The sequence below is a fragment of the Oryzias latipes genome, chromosome 4, assembly GCF_002234675.1.
Source record: "Oryzias latipes chromosome 4, ASM223467v1".
Taxonomy (NCBI): Eukaryota; Metazoa; Chordata; class Actinopteri; order Beloniformes; family Adrianichthyidae; genus Oryzias; species Oryzias latipes.
This window is the reverse complement of record NC_019862.2, coordinates 2933451-2954823: the sequence shown is the minus strand read 5'-3', so window position 1 is coordinate 2954823 and position 21373 is coordinate 2933451. Positions and strand designations below refer to the sequence as shown.

The window sequence follows — 21373 nt, the reverse complement described above, 5'->3', positions numbered from 1 at the left end:
TCCTCATGTCAGAAGCAGATTTTAGACTAGCCACTAAGGGCGTTTAAAAATTTATTTTAACTATGATTCCATTCATAAGATGCCATTCATAGTTTCATTTGGTTCATTCTGAGCAATCCGATTCACTGACCTAAAGTGGATCCAGAACATCTTTATCCAAAACTTCAACCAGTGAGACTCAGACAAATTCCTGCCACTGAACAGAGCAGGTGAAGTTTTCCAGATTTCTTGGATTTCTTCAAGATAATCTCGTGTAAATGTAAATGCTTGTTTATTGTGAGGAATGAACATTATAAACCACTTAAAAGCTCAAAAATTGTTACTGTTATTGTTTTATCCGATACACAATCTCAAGACACTTGTGTGTACAAATGATGAATTGTTGTGTAGGACTATGAGAGCAAGCTGGAGGCCCTTCAGAAGCAAGTGGACCGTTGTCACCCAGAGGCCTCTGAGGAAGATGAGGAGGCTGAGGAAGAAGGTAAAGAGAATGATTGAGTGAGGATGAGCACATTTTGCTTTTGACACTTCTAAGTGAGGATTTGTCTGTGCCAGCAGTTCAATGGACAGAAAGGGAGAGGGAACTGGCTGAGTGGAGTTTCCGGAAGTGGAAGGGTTACCAGTTCACCTCTCTGCGGGACCTCCTATGGGGAAACGCCATCTTTCTTAAGGAGGCCAATGCGATTAGTGTTGAACTCAAGAAAAAGGTCCAGAATGTAGCTGCTATCATCATGACACCTTCCCATCATCTGGATATTTACCAAAGTCGTGCTTTCTGTGCCCCTGCAGGTCCAGTTCCAGTTTGTCTTACTGACTGATACCCTATATTCCCCACTGCCTCCTGACTTTTTGCCCCCAGAGGCAACCCAAGACAGAGAAAAGATGCACTTTCCTCGCACTATTGTTGCTGTGGAGGTTCAAGATCAGAAGAACGGAGCCACTCACTATTGGACATTGGAGAAACTAAGGTAGCTGAACACAGACCAGTCTTACAGCTTTAGATCCTGTTCCATCCTGGGAAAATATGATGTTTGTAACATTCGTTATGTTTGTTGTGTACTTGCCAAATGCAAAAAAAATGTGAAAATTGTCTCCACCTCCAACAGGCAGAGACTTGATCTGATGCGGGAAATGTACGATCGTGCAGCTGATGTGCCCAACACAGCAACTGAGGAATGTGAAAATGCGATGACAGGCGGGGACCCCTTTTATGATCGCTTCCCCTGGTTCCGCCTGGTGGGCAGGTAAACACTGAGTTCCACCAGCTCCTTCATGTACAGGTCACCAGTGCAGGACCAGGCTGCCGTGGGCAGAGGACCTCTCCTATTAATATTCCTCATTTCTTCTTCTTCTTTTCTGAAGTTATGAGTCATCTTTTCAATGGTCAAATGTGACAAACGGTTATTCCAAAATTGTGCGTGTAAACTGGGATGATTTCTATGAACTTTTTCAGTTTTATGTTTTGGTTAAAAACACATGGAGGTGTGGCCAAGTATGAAGCAATAAGCGTAATTCCATTCCACCTTAAAATAATCCCCTGCTGATGCGTCTCATCTAGATATATTGTAAACATTTATATTCCGCATTTAGAATAGATACTCATATTCAAAATTTATCTATTATTTTGATTATTTATATTATTTCTTTGAATCAGCGTGATCTTAAATGCCACATAAAGCACATTAGTTTGGAGTAAATTCTGACATAAACGTAATAAAAATGCCAGAAATGACAGAAAAGTTGACAAAAACTGACAAAACTGTGAGCTCATTTTTATTTGCTGAACTTTTACGTCCGTTGTCCCACAGCCAAGTGTTTTGACTTTTCACGATCTACTTGATCTAAAGTTGTGGATTCAGTCAAATATCAGCTGTTTTCATTCAAATAGGCCTGATCCGTGATAGCAGTACTGGTGCCTGTGAAGGTTTTGCTCAGACTACAACATAGATAGACCCTTTCAGAGAAAGTAAGAAGCCAAACTGCATCTTTTGGAGAAATAAATCCAAAACCTCACAGAAAAAACTCACATTGTGCGTTTCTGCCTCCTGAATGTGTGAACTGTTTCTGTGAGCTTTATTTGCCTCACAGAAACACAGCCTTTGATTAAAGAAACAGCTGGTAAAATGAAAGTGGAGGCTTTCTCTCCATCTGAGTGATGTAGGCGTCTCCTGCGGTCCAGCTTATCCAGCGCCTTGTTTGTTTGACCAAGTGTGTTCTCTCTATCTAACTGTACTAACCTAGTTCCCATGTCTCCGGCTGCACCAGAAACCCCATTTTCAACACATGCATGAGCGAGCGCATGAGTGACCCCACCCCATCCCCGACCCTTTCCACCTCTGAAATTACTGAACTGGCTACCTCGCAGAGGGAGGGTCGGGGGGAGGAGGAGGAGGAGATGGAGGACCTGGATGATGATATCTTTTTGGACGACCCGAGCTCTGAGCTTGTGGCAGAGGATGATGATGATGATGATGATGATGATGGGGGAGCGCTCTGCCGTGGCTCCAGCGAAGGCCAGGATCCCTTTTACGACCGCTCTCCATTATTCAGTGTAGTGGGAAGGTTGGTGAGGTTTCAGGAGCATGCTGGTGGGGGAAACTAGCTCTTTCACACTGAGACGCTTTCACAAGCAGAGTCAGTCCGGAGAATGCTGGGAAGAATGCTCCTGTGTGGTTTTTGTGTTCACGGGAAATTCACTGAATGTGAAAAACAAACATTTGGTTTCTCAGGTGCCAAAATCAGTCCAACTTAGTTACTGTTTGTTTCTACCATTTCTGTTGAGCTGTTTATTCTGCAGACATGAAATGGAGGTCATAACGTTTCAGTTTACGATCTGACTTTTGTCTATTTCACTTTCCCAAACACTCCTGCAGCTTCTCGTTTAGACGTGAAACCAGCCACGTCACTGTCATCTTTGTCTCCCGCTGTGATCCATCACCACATTCAAGGGTTTTTCTTTACTGAACACTCAGTAGAGCGAACTTTTCTTTTTAGTTTTTTTTGTTTTCATTGAACAAAATCTCAAATGTTGGATTTTTTTCATCTAACTTTAATATTATCAAGTCTAACTTTTCTTAAGCTAATGAAGTGAGTTTACAGAAACTCTTAAGGTGCTTTTTTTCAATTGGACTGTAATAAAAAAACAGGGATTTATTAAGAAAAACTTAAATAAACATAAAAAAGTTGTTTTTCTTTCTTTATTACATTTTAAAATGAGGAAAACTCTACAAGAGTCAACAACATATGACATAATCCACAGCATGATCATCATTCATTCAAAAAAGTGTGATAAACCAGGCTAATTCTCTCCACTCCACAGCCAGCAGCTGCTGGTCAAACCAACGTGGTTCTGAATGATGAACCTGTTTGTGTGCTTTCATCTTTATTAGACAGATTCCAACAATTCACTATCAAAGTTTCTACAGTCCTGACATTCACACAAACCGTTTCCATTCCCACAGCTCCACCAGCTCTAAACAAAGAGCAGAAAACGGTTAGCGGTTAAGAGAAACACAAGACCAACATGTCTAACCTTTTAGTGAACACAGCATGTTAAGTGTTAGAAGGCCCATATCATCTTATTCTAAGCCTTTCAGAGTAAGCTGTATCCATATATATGATCATATATAACCTATAGCACACTAAAGAACATTGTTTTCATAAAATGTGAGTCATTTTCACAGTTCATATTCCCACCTAGAAGTAAGACGACTTAATCTCTGAGGCTCCGCCTTTCGCTCCCTGTGGGTGCCGCCCATTTTATGACATCATCCTAGAGTCGGCCTCGGCTGTGTCTGAGTTTCTCCCACAAAGACTGACAACATCCAAACTTTTGCAAAGATGGATGTGCATTTTGTGCATTTAAAAGGAAAGCCTTTAGCTAATCACTGCTAGCTCCATGGAGAAAGTGTGTGTGTGTGGGTGTGTGTAGGTGTGTGTGTGTCTGTGTATGTGTTTGCCCTGCGGCTGGGCTTGCAGTGCTGTTCCTCAGAGGGATACGCAGAAATGTGGGAACTAAAAATACCGCTTTGGGGTTGTTTTTTGTGAGAAATGAACATTATATTACACTTCAAAGCTCAAAAGGTTGATTTTGGCTGATATAAGCCCTTTAAAGTTCATAGCAGAGGAGTTAAATGTGTGGCTACCTCAGAAAGTGGATCAAATACAGCGTCATGACTTGTGATGGGACTGTTGAATCAGAACAAACACACAAACCCTTTTGGAAACTCATTGTTGGGTGGATCAGACCAGAGTGGAGTGTTTGGTTCTAATTCACAGCATCTCTTTCAAGCAGCTTTCAAGCATGGCAGTGACTGGCTCTCCTCGCTGTCACGTGACTTCACGACCTGGAACCCTACACAAACTGCCACTAAATGTGAAGCCATGCTAATGCAAACACTGTGGTCTTGATAGAAATCAGTCGAGCTGCACCTTTTAAAGTTTGAAACCCTTTGGTGGGACCTCTAAGGAAGAGGCAGTGATGACCTCAGCGATGGGATGGACTGTGTCGTGCAGGTTCAATACTTCTTTGTGTCTGTTTTGCAAATGCAATACCTTATAAAAATGACTGTCTCAGAAGTGGGAGGAATTATATCAGGCCTGTGGTACTTTTAGGTCACTTTCATCCCAACACCTGAAGTAGAACATAGTCAGAAGTGACAGATGTTTCCGCTCATGTGGTTTTATAATCTGATAAAACATGAATTAGTAACACATCTTTCATAAATCCCAAACAATCTAAGCCTGTTAGTAGACATACAGTGTACAAGTAGCTTCGTCTGTGAATGGGACAGGCTACGTAAACTTACGGACTTGACAAAATGTTTGTTTGAATCTTCTCTGAACAGCTCCATTTGGCTGCAGCTGCTGTGGAAACAGAAACACACACAATGTGAGAGCTGCTAAACACATCAAGCGTTTTGTTACCTAAAAGAAATAGAAGTGCCTCACAGTACTTAATCACATTACTTTAGGGATTACACTGGTCAAAAAACAAGATGAGTCGAATTAGAATCTCTCTACTGATCAAAGACAGAGTGACATTAATTTAATCATATTTTTTTGTCTATTTCATTTTTACTATAGATGTGAATGTTTTTTACATCAACTTGGTGCACATTTTCATTGAAAACACAGCATTTTCCAGTTAAATAGGGTTCAGCTGAGATTTCTCTGTCAATCTTTTCTACATCCTGATGAATGAATTCATGTCAAGCAGTGGAAGCTGCAGTGGAACATTCTCCTCATGCTGCGTGACCCAAGTATGACAGAGTCTGGGAAGCTTTGAAATGAATGAGCAAAGACTGGAAATCTCAAGATGAAAGAGCTGGTTTCTGCTGCAGCGGTCTCGTTTAGGCATGCCAGAGCACATGTCCTTTCATTTGACCTTTTTTTGTCAAATTTGACTTGAACACGTCTGATTATGAACTGGTACCCCTTTTTTGTCCAAATTCCCTCTTTGGCATAAGCAGTGCATTTATTGATTGATTTCTTTTTTGGGTTAGTTTTTGGTGTAACACATGTTCTATAAAGCTGTCAGCAACTTTGATTTAAGCTGAGCCATGTTTTGTATGGTCCTTTCTGTTCCATTTGCTTTGGTGTCAACAGGTTCAAAGCCTTTTCGTTCACATTTCTGTCCTGAGCATGCATCATTTTCACCTCACCAATCTTGTCATGAGTCTCTTCCTTCAGCACCCTGAATATTAACCCCTTCTGGCTTGTAGGAATCTAAGTCTTTCACCATAAGATCAAGCACTTTAGTACAGAGGAGGACTGCATGGAGCCAAAATGAAGCGCTAGCACATGTTAATTATAAGGAGAAATGCAGTCTGTGTACATTTTAAAGCATTTTCAGATGTGAAACGAATGCAGATGCCTCAGGTGTTAAATGTTTGTAGTACTCAGATTACTTCTTTCCTACTGAGGCACATTGGTGATGCAGTAGCACACAACCATTTAGCAGCTCATAGAGCTGTTTTCACTCTTCTGATAGGACATTTTTAGCTCCCCCTCGCACACATGCTCCTCAGCCTCACCAAGTCCTCATTGGTACAGTCCGAAAGTCTTGCATGCTACCCATGCCTGTCTTGATTATTTAATGATTCATGGATGATTTTTTTAACCCTGTGTACAGCAAAAGTAAAGGGCTCCATGGCCATCGCAAGAGCAGTCCCAGCTTGTGTTTGGTTGCTTTGCAGCTCTGTGTTCTGTTGTGTCTGTGTTCGGTTCTCAGCTCCTCTGGTTTTGACGCTGCATTGTTCCTGTGCCTGTCTTTGGTCCCGCTCAGGGCTTTTGTCTACCTGAGTAACCTGCTGTACCCGGTTCCTCTTGTCCACCGTGTGGCCATTGTTAGCGAGAAAGGAGAGGTAAAGGGCTTCTTACGCGTGGCGGTTCAGGCCATATCAGGTAAGGCTCTTTTCACTTTGCCTCACTGTTGATTTCATGACCAAACAGCATGAATCAGTTGAGATGACAAGCTGGGTGTGACTTCTGGAGAAAGTGAGGTGAAGGTTCTCTGTGTTTTCCTCCAGCTGATGAAGAAGCTCCTGATTACGGCTCCGGCGTGAGGCAGTCAGGCACAGCCAAAATCTCATTTGAAGATCAGCAGTATGAGAGGGTAGATGACATTCAAACACGAGCCAATGTGAACAAAATAAGACAAATAAACTGGGAATTGTTGCATTTTTATCCATTTGTCAATCTGCAATTTATAGTTCCAGTCTGAGTCCTGCAGCGCCGGACTGTCCCGCACAGGGATTTCCCAGGAGGAGCTTCGTATTGTTGAGGGGGAGGGTCAGAATGCTGAAGTGGGGCCGTCAGCTGACGAGGTCAACAACAACACAGGTAGGATACTTCAATCAAGGAACCTCTGCGTGGCTGCAGGATGGCGTTTGGAGGACTGACAGGCCAGGAGGAAGCTGCTCTTTTACCAGATCCTGTAAAGGAGTTCTTATTTGCAGTTTTTTTTGTTCATGTCTGTCTGGTTTACAGCTGGTACAGATGAGTTGGAGAATCCACTGAAGGCTTGTCTAGATGGTGCGTCAGAAGCCACTCTGGAGCACCTGAGGATTGGTAATGTTTTCACCTTCCGGGTGACCGTTCTGCAGGCCTCCAGCATCTCTGCAGAGTACGCAGACATCTTCTGTCAGTTCAAGTAAGTCTTTTGTTTAGAACAGATCTTCAAGAAAGTCTGTCTTAAGCCCTATTTCTACTGAATTCAGCGTCCTTGTGTATTTTGTTGCAGTTTCATCCACCGCCATGATGAGGCCTTCTCAACAGAACCGCTGAAAAACACGGGCCGTGGCCCGCCTCTCGGCTTCTATCATGTGCAGAATGTGAGAACCTTGAGTATACATCAGGATAAGAGGTTTTCTGTCCGTTTTCTTTTGTTTGAGATTATGAAAATGTTGTCTGTTCATGCAGATTGCTGTTGAGGTCACTAAGTCCTTTGTGGATTACATCAAGACTCAACCGGTTGTGTTTGAGGTGTTCGGTCACTACCAGAAACAGCCTTTCCTTCCCCTCTGTAAAGACGTCATGAGGTACACTCTGCTCCTTCACTGAGTGTCAGAAATACAAATGTTGCTGTGTTTTCTGACCGTGGAATCCGTGTTGGTATTGTTGCAGTCCGCTCCGCCCTTGCAGAAGACAGTTTCCACAAGTGATGCCTCTGTCCAAACCAGGTGATCTGCTTTCCCCGGTGCTGCGTTGCCGTCGCACCTTTTGGTTTTGTTTTTGTCTTTCTTGCTGGCAGTCATGTCATCTTAGCTTCATGTTGTTGGGTGTGAGCAGTGGATTCTGAGGACTCTTCAGAGCGGGAGAAGTCACTGGAGCTGATCCGACACCTGGTCCCAGACGTGTTCAATGGGGCACTTGTGGACTCGCTGTCAGGACACGCTCTGTCCGCTGCTGGCTTGGCTGCTTCCTTCCTTCTGGAAGCACATGAGCGAGCTCAGCTGCCAGCTCCGCCCGTCAATATATGTTCGGTTATTAGAGCTCAGAAGCCGGGTTGGTTTTCCTCACCAAATCCAAGACGATCCAGGCACGGGACATCTTTTTCTTATATTAGGTGTAAATCTCATTATTTCTAAACCACATTTGTAGTCATTTTTAGTACCAATCTAGTTTTCTGTAATCTACTGTAGAACTAAGGTCCCAGAAGCCACATAGTCCGTTCAATACAGAGATTCACGCCACTGACATTGATGCTTGAAAGACTAGAGAAGTCTGACAAGATCAAGTGACCTGATATAAGGAAGAGTTTGTCTGTGTCTGGATTCTGCCGTTGGATTGGCTCTCTGCTGTGTTTGCCGTTGACCTTCCTGCTGAATTCTCCTAGCAGTTCCTTCTCTTGATCTCCTAACAGAGCTTTAGTTTGAAGAACAGAAAAAGGAGTATTCTTTTATCACTCTGCAGACGATGGCGCTGCGTGTTCCAAACATTATCAAACTATTCTTTAGCCCATAAAACAGTGCTGACTTTTTTTCTTTTCAAGGGTTTGCAAAGCTAAAATTCAGAGGCATCCAGCTGCAGATCAAACCCTCTAAAACTGTCACCATGTGCGCTCCTCTACTCCATAGTCTATGACCTCCATATTTTGTGTGAGTCCCGTACAGGTTTGACCATTTTTCATCCATTGACAGTTCGTATCCACCAGTAACAGCAGTAGGGACTAAGCCTCTCCATTTCTTCTTGAGCTGCATGTGGTTTTACTTTGAGTTCTCAGTCTCTTAATTCTATATGTCTTTGGAAAAGGTAAGAAAAACAAGATGTCAAAGTGATTCTTTCAAATCTTTAGCAAAAAACTAAGACAGGTTGAGCAGTTTGTGCTCTTTATGCATGTGAATGTCCAGTGCGTCTTTGTCTGTTTTGCTTTTTTCTTTCTGTCACGGTGAGAGGGGCTCGAGATCAGGTAGGACCCAGACGCAGAGGCGGGAAGCAAACGGTTCCAAGACTAGACGGCTTAATAGGACAAACAAAAGGCGCTGCAGAGCAGGATTACAAAACAAAACAAAACTTACTGTGGCGTGGCAAGAAACATGGAAACATGGCAACATCCAAGAAATAAATGACGCTAAGACAAGAAGACGACAATGGACCAGCACAAGAGGAAGGCAGAGAAAAGACTTATATACAGACAGGGCAGACAAGACACAGGTGAACACGATCAGGGCAGATGGGGACCAAGGAAGTACAACTCAAGACATGACAAGACAGGAACCCTTTCAAAATAAAACAGGAAACAGAACCAAACAAGACAGAACAAGAACTAAAGCAAAAACCAAGACAAAACAAACTCAAACCATGACACTTTCTTTGAATTAGGACAGTGCAGATGAATCAATGTTTCAGCTTCAACATAAATATGCCAAAGTTAGCACAGGAGCTACATTTCATCCCTTGTTCTAAGGCGGAATTAAAGGTTCAGCAATTTCATTAACACAATACAAAAGCACAATATAAGTGATAAAGATATTTACAAAGGTTATTTACGATAAAACACGAGTCTAAAAAACCCAAGTGCTGTGGCAGAGTATTTCCAAACTGTGTTCCTCTGGTTGACACCACTGTTTGGCTAAACTTAGTCCTGCGCCTTTGAACATTACAGTCCCCCTCGAGCTAAAGCCCTGGTGCCTTTTCCAACGTTTGCTTTTCTACTTATAAAATCTAATAACTGGGGAGGGGCCAGGCCGTTCACAACTTTAAAAATGATCCATGAACATTTTGTAACTTTCAAAATCCTTTATGCTATACTTAGTCAGGAAGTCACAGTAATAACGCAGAGGCTTTTAGTCTAAAACTTTCTCTTAAACAGAGGCTTGAGGGGTTTCAAAGGGCATCAGATGGCTTTCAGAGGTGGTTTCTAGATGAATCTGATGACATTTACTTGTCAAGGAGGTTTACAAATGTGGTTATAAGGTAGCAGAAAACCAGGTTTCCCTTCTCCGTGCCTCCCTCTTTCCTCTGTTGGGTAACTGTTGCTGTGAGCCACCCGCCTCCCCTCCATGTGCTGCACTCTCCTGAACGACCCTCCCTGCTGTGTTTGCTCGCACAGTTCCTGCCACCAAGCTGAAGGCCATGGCTCGTCCCCAGGCGGGGCCGTGCCACTGCAAATATGACCTGATGGTGTTCTTTGAGATCTGCGAGCTTGAAGCGACTGGAGAGTGAGTATCTGTGTCATCCTCACACCGTGCATGAAGCGCAGCAGAGATCTGCAGACTGTGTTGAGACCGTTACTGGAGCTGAGTTGGATTGCTGGCTCCTTCAGGTACATCCCTGCAGTGGTGGACCACAGAGGAGGAATGCCATGCCACGGCACATTCCTGCTGCATCAGGTGTGGATCCAGCAGGTTTAGAACAAACGTCTACTGGTGTCATTTCTGAGTGAACTGCTCTTCCTCTGCAGGGCCTCCAGAGGAGAGTTGCTGTGACCATAGTTCATGAATCGGGAGGTGATGTGGAATGGAGGGACGTGCGGGAGCTCGTTGTGGGTAAGTTACGCTTATGTCTTTCAAAGTGGTGAGGGGAGCATTTCTTGCCAGAGCAGCTCTGTCTGTTCTCCAGGGCGTCTTCGTAACACCCCCGAAGCTGACGAGACCATCATGGACCCCAACATTCTCTCTCTGAACATCCTGTCTGCCGGATACGTCAAGCCCTTGCTGGACGACAGGTGTGTGCTGGAGCTCTGATTCAAACGCTCGACTGTGGAAAAGTTTAAATGAGTTAAACTAAAATGAACCCAAGGACAGTTTTCTTCTGGGCTTTTAAAGTTCATTTGATATTTTCTTTTGGTCATTTTGAGTAACAGCAATTAAAAGCAGCCAAAATATGAAAGAAGAAGAAAAACAGATAATAAAATAAAGAAACAATGGTCAGCAGAATTCTTCAAAGTTGTTTTTAGATATTTCTATTGCATTCTTTACGCTTGTAAAAGCAGTTATTTATTGATGTTTCATTGATTCATTTAAGCTTTTGTGATTGAAATTAATCCAATTTTTCTAATTATAAGCAGATATTTCTCATTCAAGAAAAAAAGCTGTTTTAAAATGTATTAGTTAAAGGGATAAACCTCATTCATTTTCCTCTTCATAGCTTTAAAGGTTTTTGGTTGTTTTAAAAATAATCATTAATGAGAAAAAAATAAATTAAATGTTGCAAGCAAAGACAATATTTAGTACAGATGTCTAGATATAGATAGTATGCTTCCCTATTGTAATATTTTGTTTAAATTAAACCAGAATTTATAGTTTTTTGTAAAAGGTTTAAAAGTTCACATCTTTCGAAATCGTTAGGCTTTAGGATCTTGTTTCCATGCTCATGACGCTAAATCGCGTTTGAAGCTCACTCATCCATAAATCAGGAGCAGATTTCCATCACTAATAGCCTGTAGGGCAGTCGTCATTAGTCATATTTACTATTATAAAACATCTTTTATTAAATCATTTCAAAATATCCATAATGAGCCTTGTTGGAGCTCCGTGTCTGTAACGGTCCCTCCCCTTTACAAAGGAAAGCAGCTCATGTGTAAAAGCATCTCCCTGCAGATGGACTCATCCATGCTGACTGGGAGATCACCTGCTTTTGTGTCATTGCTGCAGGTGCATGTTGCACTTCACAGTGATGATGACTTCATCCTGTTTTCATGAGTGCATCCCCTGAACCTCAAATGTACCTCAATTTCAGCAAATTATCATCTAACAATCCATACCACGGTCCTGTGTTTTATTATTTCAATACTTTTCACCTTCCCCAGTACAACTGTGCATGTTTTCTAACTCCTTCACATGAACCATGTCTGCTTTTGTGTGTCCATGCATTGGTAGCTATTGCACATCTTCATCGACACTTCACTTGCTCCCTGACATGAAAAGAAATAAACACTTAAACCAATAATAGCCCTAAAATGGCGTTTAGACTTGTTGGGGTGTTGGATTTGTCTGTGGGGCGGTAGGGGGGGGTTGCATCTGCAGCATGCTGTTTGGTCTTTGTCTCATTTGAGATTGTTTTGAAGCCAGTTAGCAGAGGAGGAATTATGGAGTCAGGATGTTGAGTTTGTGGCATGAAGTGATGTATTCTAACTGCTTTATTTCCATAACGTTACTAACGCTTTTCTGTTGGCTTTAGCATGTCAGACCACCTAATGTTAACCTCATACAGGAGCCACACCAGCATGTTCATGCAAAGACTAATCGCAAAAGAACCAATGCAAAACTGTCCAGCAGATTAAGTAACTTTGGTCCACAAAAGCCTAATGTTATGATGTAAGGAACTCTTTTAGGCAGGCGTCATCAAAGCCACTTTATTGGTCTCACACAGTTTATTAAAACACTGCTGATTGTTACCAGAACAAGACGTTTGGATATCAATAATCTGCAGTGAGGGAAGTGGAGTATGAATTACTGCTGGACAAACAGGCCTCGCACTGTTTTGGATGTGAGGCCTTTTATTTCCTTTAACTGATGGATGGGACATGAGTTGCTTTAGTGGCGATTTAGTGTGTCAGAGATGAAAGAGTCTGATGTGCCTCTAGTCCAAAAACTCTGAACATGTGAACACATGCACCCAAATGTTGAGAGCATGTCAAATACAACCCAGCTTTAACTCTAAAGACCCACTCCAATTAAAATTCTGTGTCTTGTAGCAGTTTTCTCATGATGGAGGAAACATATGCAGTAGATAAATAAAATGAAGATTGAAATAGCATTTCTGAGTATTTCTTTATTCAGATTGTGGTGAATCAGGAGCAGATAAAAAAAATACCATTTCAAAAAGCTCTCAGTCGTGATGTAGAAACTGAAATAGTCTGGTCACAGTCTTCCTGCTCTGCTCCATTCTGATCATCCACTGTCAGACAAATAGATCCACGAACGTCTTTGTTTTCCTGGTCTGAGCTGGAATCTGGATCAGAACTGAACGGCTGGATAGTTCCATCATTGCTCACCATTTTTGTTGCAGCGCTACTGATAGCCTGGAGTTGTGAGGGGCTGTAAGCTAGCAGGAGAGCATGTAATCATGGGAAATAATCAGAGGCTTACTTCCACGCAAACAGTCCCACCCACAACTCAGAGTTGAATTTCTAATGAACTCCTGCCGTTCTGCAGACAATAAGTTAATAAAAAGAACACAGGTTTTTCTAGTTTTTGCTTAAAAATGGCATAGCAACAATTAAAAGACCACTGGCAACCCTTAAAAACAGATTAAAAGATGATCGAAACGGAATTTAAATTAATTCTTTTTTTTTTTTACTGAAAATTCCTACTCTTGTATGTTTGTTTATCAGTATTCCTATTATAAATATGGATTCTATAGTATTCTCTTACTAACCTCATCTAAACTTTTAAAAATAAGAGAAGATTCTCAAAAATAATAATAATAATAACAGTCTCCCATTTCAACCACTGTTCATGGGGCAGAATGCTTCGGCCTGGATTCTTTTCATCTTCAGGTCTTAATGCTTTAGATGTCAGTTTTAAGGTCAGAGCATCGCTCAGCACTGCGCTCCAGTCGTGTTATTTCCACTAAAGCAAACGTCAAAGTTTATCTATGAATGCTAACATCTTTCTCCCTGCAGTCCACTAACACAATGTTTTTTCATTTCTTTATTTTGCTTTTTGCTCCCGCAGACAATTTCTTGATTCGGACATGCCTAGGTATTTTATTTGCCTTTGTCTTCATGTTTTTTTTGTTGCACATGTAAACTCCCACTTTCTCTGCGTCCTGTCATCCTTTGCTTGCATCCCTTCATTTTCTGTCCATCTCATCTTTGTTGTGGTGACAGTCAGGAAGGACTACATCGGGGGCCTGTGCCTTGTTCCCGCTCTCGTGAGCAGGGAGGGGTGCACTGCCGCACGTCCAGGCGTGCCTCGCTGCGCTGGGTGTGCCTGAGCTGCTACCTGGCTTTGGAGAATGCTGGGCAGGGTCTGCATGGCTGGGCTTCAGTTCATGTGGGCGGTCCTTTGTCACGGGTCTGTTATGGAGTAGGATCAAGCCTGCTCTATTGAAGCTCTTGTTTCAAGATTAAAAAAAAATTCATGTAGAAAAACAGAAAAGCGCCCCTTGAAATTATTCGTTTAGAAGCAATGTTTAAAAAATTGAACAACGCTTAATTTCTAAAATGCCTTAAAACAGAGTATTACAAATTGCATTCAAAGGTCTGATGTTCAGCGCCTCTGTTATGGAGAAGAAATGTGTTCACAAGCTGCCAGTAGGGGGAGGTAGAGTTCCATAACAGATTTCAATAAAAGAAATGAGCCTAGATGTTTATTAAAAAATAAAAATAGTCTTTTATGACTCAACAGGAAGGCTGTATTTTGATGGCATGGAAATGATTTTGTTCCTCAGATTCAGAGAGGATTAGAAATGGAGGCCTTCAACCTTCATTACACAATAGTTGTGTGATGGATTACATAGTTTACTGTAACCGCTCTGGCACCACACTCAAATGCAGCTATTAAAGTGTAATCTGTTGCACCATTACCTCACCAGTAGCTCTTTTTCCAGAATCACTGCAATGTTGTGAATGGTTTTTTTTGCCGTTAACTCTGAGAGACTCTGCCAAAGTTTGTGCCAGAAATAAATGGTTCCTCACATGTTCCACCAGAAGCATGACTTCAGTGCTGGCTCCCATGTTGTTCGGAGGCAGTAAAATGCATAAAAACACATGTTGGAGTGGCACTAAGAGGAAATTGCTTCTTTGTTGTGTAAGCAAACAGGTTTCTACTATTTGGAAACAGTGAGGACGCGTGCAAGTGTGACATGTTTAACCCTTGTGCTTTCTTGTGGGGTCCAGATGACCCCACTCCCAACGTTAGCGTTGGGAGTGGGGTCATTTGGACCCCACAAGAAAGCACAAGGGTTAAGGACTCACAAAGTACCGTGGGCCGGGGTCCCGTCACATTTTCAGTGAGCTTGCTCTGCTTCAGCACAGCAACCGGCTGTTTGGCGTCTCTGGGGTGACACGATGATCATTTTACCACAAGGTCAGCTCAGTCCAAGTCCAGTGGGCTGAACATCTGAACCTCATGAAGAGCCCATTCAGCCTGCTTTTATGGCCCTCAGAAACACTAGCTTCTTTTACAATTCTTGCTTGGATGATCTTTCACGGATTGAAGGCAGCCCCGGGCTCCAGGCCAGCATAATAACTGCTTTCAGTGAGCGATTATATCTTCTCGAGGGGCGCGGGAAAAATGTGTGCATTAAAGTATGGATTAGGTCCCAGCTGCAGCTCGGCTTTGTTGAAGGAGCTTTCTGACCTTGGTATTGGCAGAGTGCGGTGACAGATCAGGACGTCTCCACGGCACAGACCATCCCAGCAACACACAGCACTTCCTGATTCTCACTCTCCGTTCTTCTGCTCCTTTTTTATTTCTTCTCACAGCATCTCCTTGGGAGTAGATTATAGGTATTTCACTGTCCTGTCCCTCATTATTCCATTCTTCTCTCATTCCCTTCCATTTTCTTCACTCACATTCATTTCGCTTTCTTTGCTTCTGTATGGTGTTTTGTGCAGAGCTGAGCATTATCACACCCTATTGCATGCTAAATGACTGTCTTAGCACCGGTACTGTGTTGGAGTGAAGGAGTATAGTTTGTGATGCTTTAACTTTTTCATGTCATTCAAAAGTTAGCGCTTTTCTTCTGCAGTAAAAGATGCACAGACGTTTAAAAGCCCCAAGCTCACATTTCTGACGCAGACTCTTTTTACTTTTCATCTCCCGGACCACCTCAGGACTTTCTACCGCTTTGAAGCTGCTTGGGATAGCTCCATGCACAACTCCCTGCTATTAAACCGAGTCACCCCATATGGAGAGAAGATCTACATGACCCTGTCAGCCTATCTGGAGGTAGAGCGCTCGCACTCTTTAGGAGCAGAGCGGCTCACGCAGTATCAGATGTGAGTGTGTTAAATCCCTCCTCTTTTATCAACTGCAGATGGAGAACTGCACGCAGCCAGCAGTCCTTACCAAAGACATCTGCATGGTCTTTTACTCTCGAGACACTAAGCTCTCCGCTACTCGTTCAATACGCAACCTCTTTGGTACAGGAAGCCTCAGAGCCGCAGACGGGTGAGTCTGGAGACATGTGCACACGCGTGGACTTTCTTTTTGCAAACAGACAAGTTTTTACTCCTTTCTTTGTTTTGTATAGAAACCGTGTCACTGGAGTTTATGAGGTCAGCTTGTGCTACCTGGCAGATGCAGGGAGCCCAGGTAGGAATCACACAAGGTCACGATTCTCCAGGAGGCCTTAGGCGTTTCTACAACAAACTCCCCTTCCCGCCTCAGGAATGCAGAGGAGACGAAGGCGGGTGCTGGACACCTCCGTGGCCTACGTCCGCGGCGAGGAGAACTTGGCTGGTTGGAGGCCGCGAAGTGACAGCCTCATTCTGGACCACCAATGGGAACTGGAGAAACTCAGTCTTCTCCAAGATGTGAGACATTTTACGCTTTCTGTAAAAATGGGAAAACGAGTAATGACCCTTCCAAACAAGCTCAAGAACATATGAAAACACAAAAAAGTCCTTGGAGAACACAAACATACAGTAGTAAAAAATGTAAAAAAGCCACTATTCAGCCCAAAATATGTGAATGACCCAGGCCATTAGAGCGAACGATCACAATGTCATTTAGTAAACTTGGTTAACTTCTTTTGGAGTGGTGATCAGCAGCTGGCTTAGGCTCCAGCAACCCTATGAGCCTGACAGGGATAAAGTGGGTTAAAAAAATGGGTGGATGGATGGATGAAGACCATATGTTTCAGAATACTTCCACTGGCATACCCCGGTTCCACTGAATGATTTCAGTCAGTAAAAAGGTGTTTATGAAAACAGATCATCAAGTGTAGTTTTCCAAGGTATCCAAAGTTCCTAAGCATCTCTTCCAATTCTCACCAGTATGAACTATGAGTTCACTCTGGGATCTGAGGGAGGATGTGAAGAAGAGGTTCTGCTATTTTAAATCTATAGCTATTTATTTAACTATCTAAAGGTACTGTATTAATATGAACATCATTTTTGTCAATCACTTTTACAACGCAGTGCTGCTGCACAACCTTAGCAGCTGGATGGCTGAGTTGTCTGAGTGTAGGACTGACACATGGGAAACCAGGGTTAGTTTCCCAGGGGGTGCGATGAGATTTATCCATTGTGGGTCCTTGGGCAAGTCCCCTCACGCTACTGCCTAACTGTGTGGGCCACAAGGGGGCCCAAGTCTGGATCCCCCTGTGCCGAATCCCCTGTCCGATAAAATACACGGTTGTGTCAGGAAGAGTATCCGGCGTCAAAAATCTCTGCCAAACCACCTGTGTGAATCAAGAAAAGCTAAATTAACTGCGGCGATCCCTGAAGGCATATGCCGAAGGGTGATCATCAACATCTGCAAAATCTTGCTTCTAAAATCTTCCTGCTGACTTGTACTCTGGGTACAGGCATTGACATCAACGTGTGTCCCTCCGTCTTTCAGGTGGAGAAGACCAAACATTACCTTCTTCTGAGGGAGAAGCTGGAGTCCACCTTACTTATGGGCCAGGAGTCTCTTCAGTGTGGTACATCGGAGGATCTGTGCGAGTCTCCAAAGCCTTGTGAGGTGGATCAGGAGGCCAGCTGCAGCTCTGAAATCACCACTGAGAGGCAGAGGGAACTGGCCGCCAAGGTGCCGCGCCATGCCTCTTCAAAATATCAATTCAGACTTGAGTTGTCTGCAGAGGGATTTGCAGTTGCATACATGTCTTGATCAACAACATTTGTTTTTTTGTTGTTTCTGCCACAGTGTTTGCGGCTGCTCACCCACTCCTTTAACAGAGAGTACAGCCATGTGTGTGTGAGCGCTAGCGAAAGCAAAGTATGTATCTAAAAGTTTCTGATTTAAAAAGTCTGATTTCTGCACAGAAGATCCAGCATGTGTCTCTGTTTCACAGATCTCTGAGATGTCAGTCACAATGCTGAAAGACTCCCCTTCCACCTACGCTCTTAACACAATCACACCCTCCTCAACGTGTCCTTCGCTGGTTGATGGCAGCTACATCACGGCTGACCTCAGGTTCATTATTGCCTTCTGAGGGTTGTTACTTCCACCGGGCAGTTGAGTCCTGAAGCCTATTTGTAACCAACACTCAAAGCTCCTTTCTCTGCTCTGCAGGCTGCCCAGGCCTCGACCCCGCGCTGACACACAGCAGGAGGCAGCAGAGGCCAAGGCACCTGTCAACGGTGCCTCTGACGCCAAGCCAGCGACCCGCAGATTTGTCCCTGACATCCAGGAGATCCGAGTCAGGTCAGTTTCCAGAAAACGTTCTGTCACTTTGCATTGTATCCTGCCTGAAAGTCACAGTCCAGGATTCTTCCTCTCAGCCCCATCGTGTCAAAGAAAGGTTATTTGCATTTCCTGGAGCCGAACACCAACGGATGGGTAAAGCGTTTTGTCACCGTGCGGCGGCCGTATGTCTACATCTACAACTCAGAGAGAGACACTGTGGAGCGGGCTATTCTCAATCTCTCCTCCGCTCAGGTGGAGTACAGCGAGGACCAGCAGGCCATGCTTAAGGTTAGTGCGCCACTGGCACTTTCAAAAAGCTTTCTCTTTGCCTTAAAAACAACAAGCTATCACGGTTCTCTCTTAACAGACTCCAAACACGTTTGCCGTGTGCACGGAGCATCGTGGGATTCTGCTCCAAGCTGCTAATGAAAAGGAGATGCACGACTGGTTGTATGCTTTCAATCCTCTCCTTGCTGGAACGATCAGGTGAGTCATTTGGCAAACCACAGTCCTGCAGTAAAAACCACCTGTTAAACTTCTGTCCTCCGCCTCTCAGGTCAAAGCTGTCAAGAAGAAGGGCCGGACAGATGAAGATGTGAAAGAAAGATGACTAGAACACACACAATTCCTTGTCCTAACGATGTGCAGAGCCCTGTCAGCCGCCACCGCTCTGTCCAACAGTCACGTCTCCTCAGCATTTAGCGTCCACACTGTTTCATGTCAGGCCCTGTCGACACTCGCAGCCTTTCTGTGTGAACCAACGTCGCCCCTTTGCTGTACAGAAGTTCATTCTTAGCTGGACCACTTGCAAAAACGGAGGGGGGCAGCAGTTTCTACAAACGATTGCATTTGTGTTATAATTAACTGTAGTTGTTGTTGGTGACACATCAAGCCTTATGCATTTATTCCTTAAAAATACAGCAGTGATATGTACAGATCTCTACCTAAAGCTGCCAGGACAGTAAGGACTTCTCCTTTAGTCAACAGAAAAGATGGCTTCCTTGTGCATTCATTCATACATCTATACAGTATTTAAGCAGGTTCACTGAGGGTTGTCACATTTACATCATGACCAATCAAACATTCACTCATAAATTCTTCCCAGTTCTTCTCAGTCTTTGTTTTAATATGTGATCTATTTAGATTTGTAACAGTTATTTATTTCTGCACGTATTTATTTACAAAGACATTTATATTTCTAAAGTAGAACGTAGTACAGTGCAATTTCTGCACACGGCACTTTTAAATAGGTTGCTCGGATGTTTGAAAAGGACAGGCCTGTCCCTACGCTGAGAATGCTCTGGACAAAACTTGACCATTGGAGAATTGGCCAGTCTGCTAGCGTTAAGGACCACTTGAAAAAGGTCGTAGTCTTCAGGATTAGTTCTCTTTCGCAGAAAAATATCAGCGCATCATTGGACGGAGATTCTTACCCTTCTCTATGCTTTTTGAAGCAGAAACAAGTCTGTTCTTTACAACACTCCTAATGAATCAGTCTCTTTATTGATGAATATTCATAAATTGCAGTGCCTCTCTTTTCAAATCAACTACACAGTCTGCCTCTGCACTATTTGCTTTTTGTCTACATCCTTCATACTGAAAATCTACAGTTGTTCTCTTCTGGTCGTCACTCTTACAGTCACTTTCCTCAGCATCTGCATGTTTGGATCTTTGGTTTAACTTGTACGAACGTTCAAGTTTTGAAACAAGAACACATCCATCTTTTTTTTAAATCCTGCAACATCCTATATAAAGTGGAGGTGAACAACTGCACCATGGGTACTGCTGACAATGAGCAGGAACCTGAAAGCAAACGGTGACTTGGATGGATGAGCCTGCCTCAGGTCATCCAGCCTAGAGAGCATGCTCAGTAACAACCAGGTGATGTACATGCAAACGGGTGGATCTGAAGTCTGAGGTTTGGAGCGTATCACCAGGTGTTTGTCATTCCTAAAACGCTTGTTTTAGCCTGTATTCTGTGTCTCGTGGAAATTTTTGAAGTGAATCCAGTTCAACATTTTTACACTTTCAAGTGTTTCTTTGAAGTATTGTTTTTAGTCTTTCTAGCTGGATACACAAGGTCGCATCAACATCCAACCATCATGATGGAAACCTTTCATCCAGCGGTACTTTATCATCATGAGTGTGTGAGTGTGTGTGTGGGAATTGCTCACTGTCTTTTACTGAGCTCCATCATGTTTTCATCTGCATCACATTTGAACCAACCAAAGTTTTGTTGCTGCACTTATAGAAAGACTCACACTGAATGTACTGTGCTTCTGCTCAAACAGCTTCTGGATCCTGTTGTGGTTCCTTTATGATTGTAGAACGGAAACTTTTAGGAGAACCACATGGAGACTAGAAGAGGCACTGGAATAACCTGCTGGTTGATGCATGGGAGGATTTTAGCTCTGAGTTGCTAATTTATACCTTGTACAGAAATCTGCTACTTTCATGCTATTTTCTTGTCACTCTTCCCTCACCATCACACTCTGGCAGTCTTTACACAAAATACACATTTTTCTAATCCTATGACATCATTTTACGGTCATAGCTGACATGTCTGTGCTTCCACATCTCTTTTCTGCATCCGTACATCTCCGTTCTTTCTTCAAATTGGCAGTGTATATAAACACGAGTGCTGTGAACAGTGTACTATAACGTTTCACCCATGTACAAACTCAATGGGGAGTAGTTCAGTCTGTGTCTGAGTGTTGGAGTTTAGTGTCAGGTGTTTGTGTACACTAAACACCTTGTCATATACTAAATAAACATGGAACTTATGCAACACAAAGAAGTGTGTGTTTTGGGTTTTATTTGATTTCTTTATGGGAGGGAGATCAGTCTGTACTAAAAGTAAGGGCAGCATACTTGCAGTTTACTTTCTTTTTATCCTATCTATATATTGTAAACTAAAATGTTCCAATTTAGTCTAAAGAAGTATTAACTTATTATACTTCCTATGCTACACATGTATACTAGTATATTTACTACATATATATACTTATATATAATTATACTTACTTACACTTACAGATATACTTAGTAAAATAAACTTCAAGTGTTTACTTTTTCCTATAAGGGCTACTATTAAATTTTCTCAAAAGTACAGTTTTTACTTTTGA

At 42.9% G+C, this 21373-nt stretch overlaps 1 protein-coding gene across 10 annotated transcripts in view; it reads left to right on the top strand.

The window, feature by feature from the left end:
* LOC101166041 (kinesin-like protein KIF1A) overlaps positions 1–21045 on the top strand; it is a 44336-nt gene extending 23291 nt beyond the window's left edge. For 2 of the 10 annotated variants that reach the window (XM_023953960.1, XM_023953953.1), the window contains 28 exons: positions 391–481; positions 556–707; positions 790–968; positions 1107–1244; positions 2266–2562; positions 6287–6405; positions 6531–6616; positions 6714–6843; positions 6991–7153; positions 7244–7334; positions 7423–7541; positions 7627–7682; positions 10055–10163; positions 10268–10334; positions 10406–10490; positions 10564–10669; positions 13623–13649; positions 15728–15842; positions 15931–16064; positions 16147–16208; positions 16284–16429; positions 17460–17648; positions 17766–17837; positions 17914–18035; positions 18135–18266; positions 18344–18536; positions 18616–18734; positions 18805–21045. In XM_023953960.1, coding sequence (XP_023809728.1) covers positions 391–481; positions 556–707; positions 790–968; positions 1107–1244; positions 2266–2562; positions 6287–6405; positions 6531–6616; positions 6714–6843; positions 6991–7153; positions 7244–7334; positions 7423–7541; positions 7627–7682; positions 10055–10163; positions 10268–10334; positions 10406–10490; positions 10564–10669; positions 13623–13649; positions 15728–15842; positions 15931–16064; positions 16147–16208; positions 16284–16429; positions 17460–17648; positions 17766–17837; positions 17914–18035; positions 18135–18266; positions 18344–18536; positions 18616–18734; positions 18805–18847 — 3342 coding nt within the window. In that variant the 3' untranslated portion in view covers positions 18848–21045. Of the gene's footprint in view, positions 1–390; positions 482–555; positions 708–789; positions 969–1106; positions 1245–2265; positions 2563–6286; positions 6406–6509; positions 6617–6713; positions 6844–6990; positions 7154–7243; positions 7335–7422; positions 7542–7626; positions 7683–10054; positions 10164–10267; positions 10335–10405; positions 10491–10563; positions 10670–13622; positions 13650–15727; positions 15843–15930; positions 16065–16146; positions 16209–16283; positions 16430–17459; positions 17649–17765; positions 17838–17913; positions 18036–18134; positions 18267–18343; positions 18537–18615; positions 18735–18804 lie in introns of all 10 variants that reach the window. The other 8 variants (XM_023953955.1, XM_023953951.1, XM_023953952.1 and 5 more) reach the window with 7 other exon arrangements.
* The last annotated feature ends 328 nt before the right edge of the window (positions 21046–21373 follow it).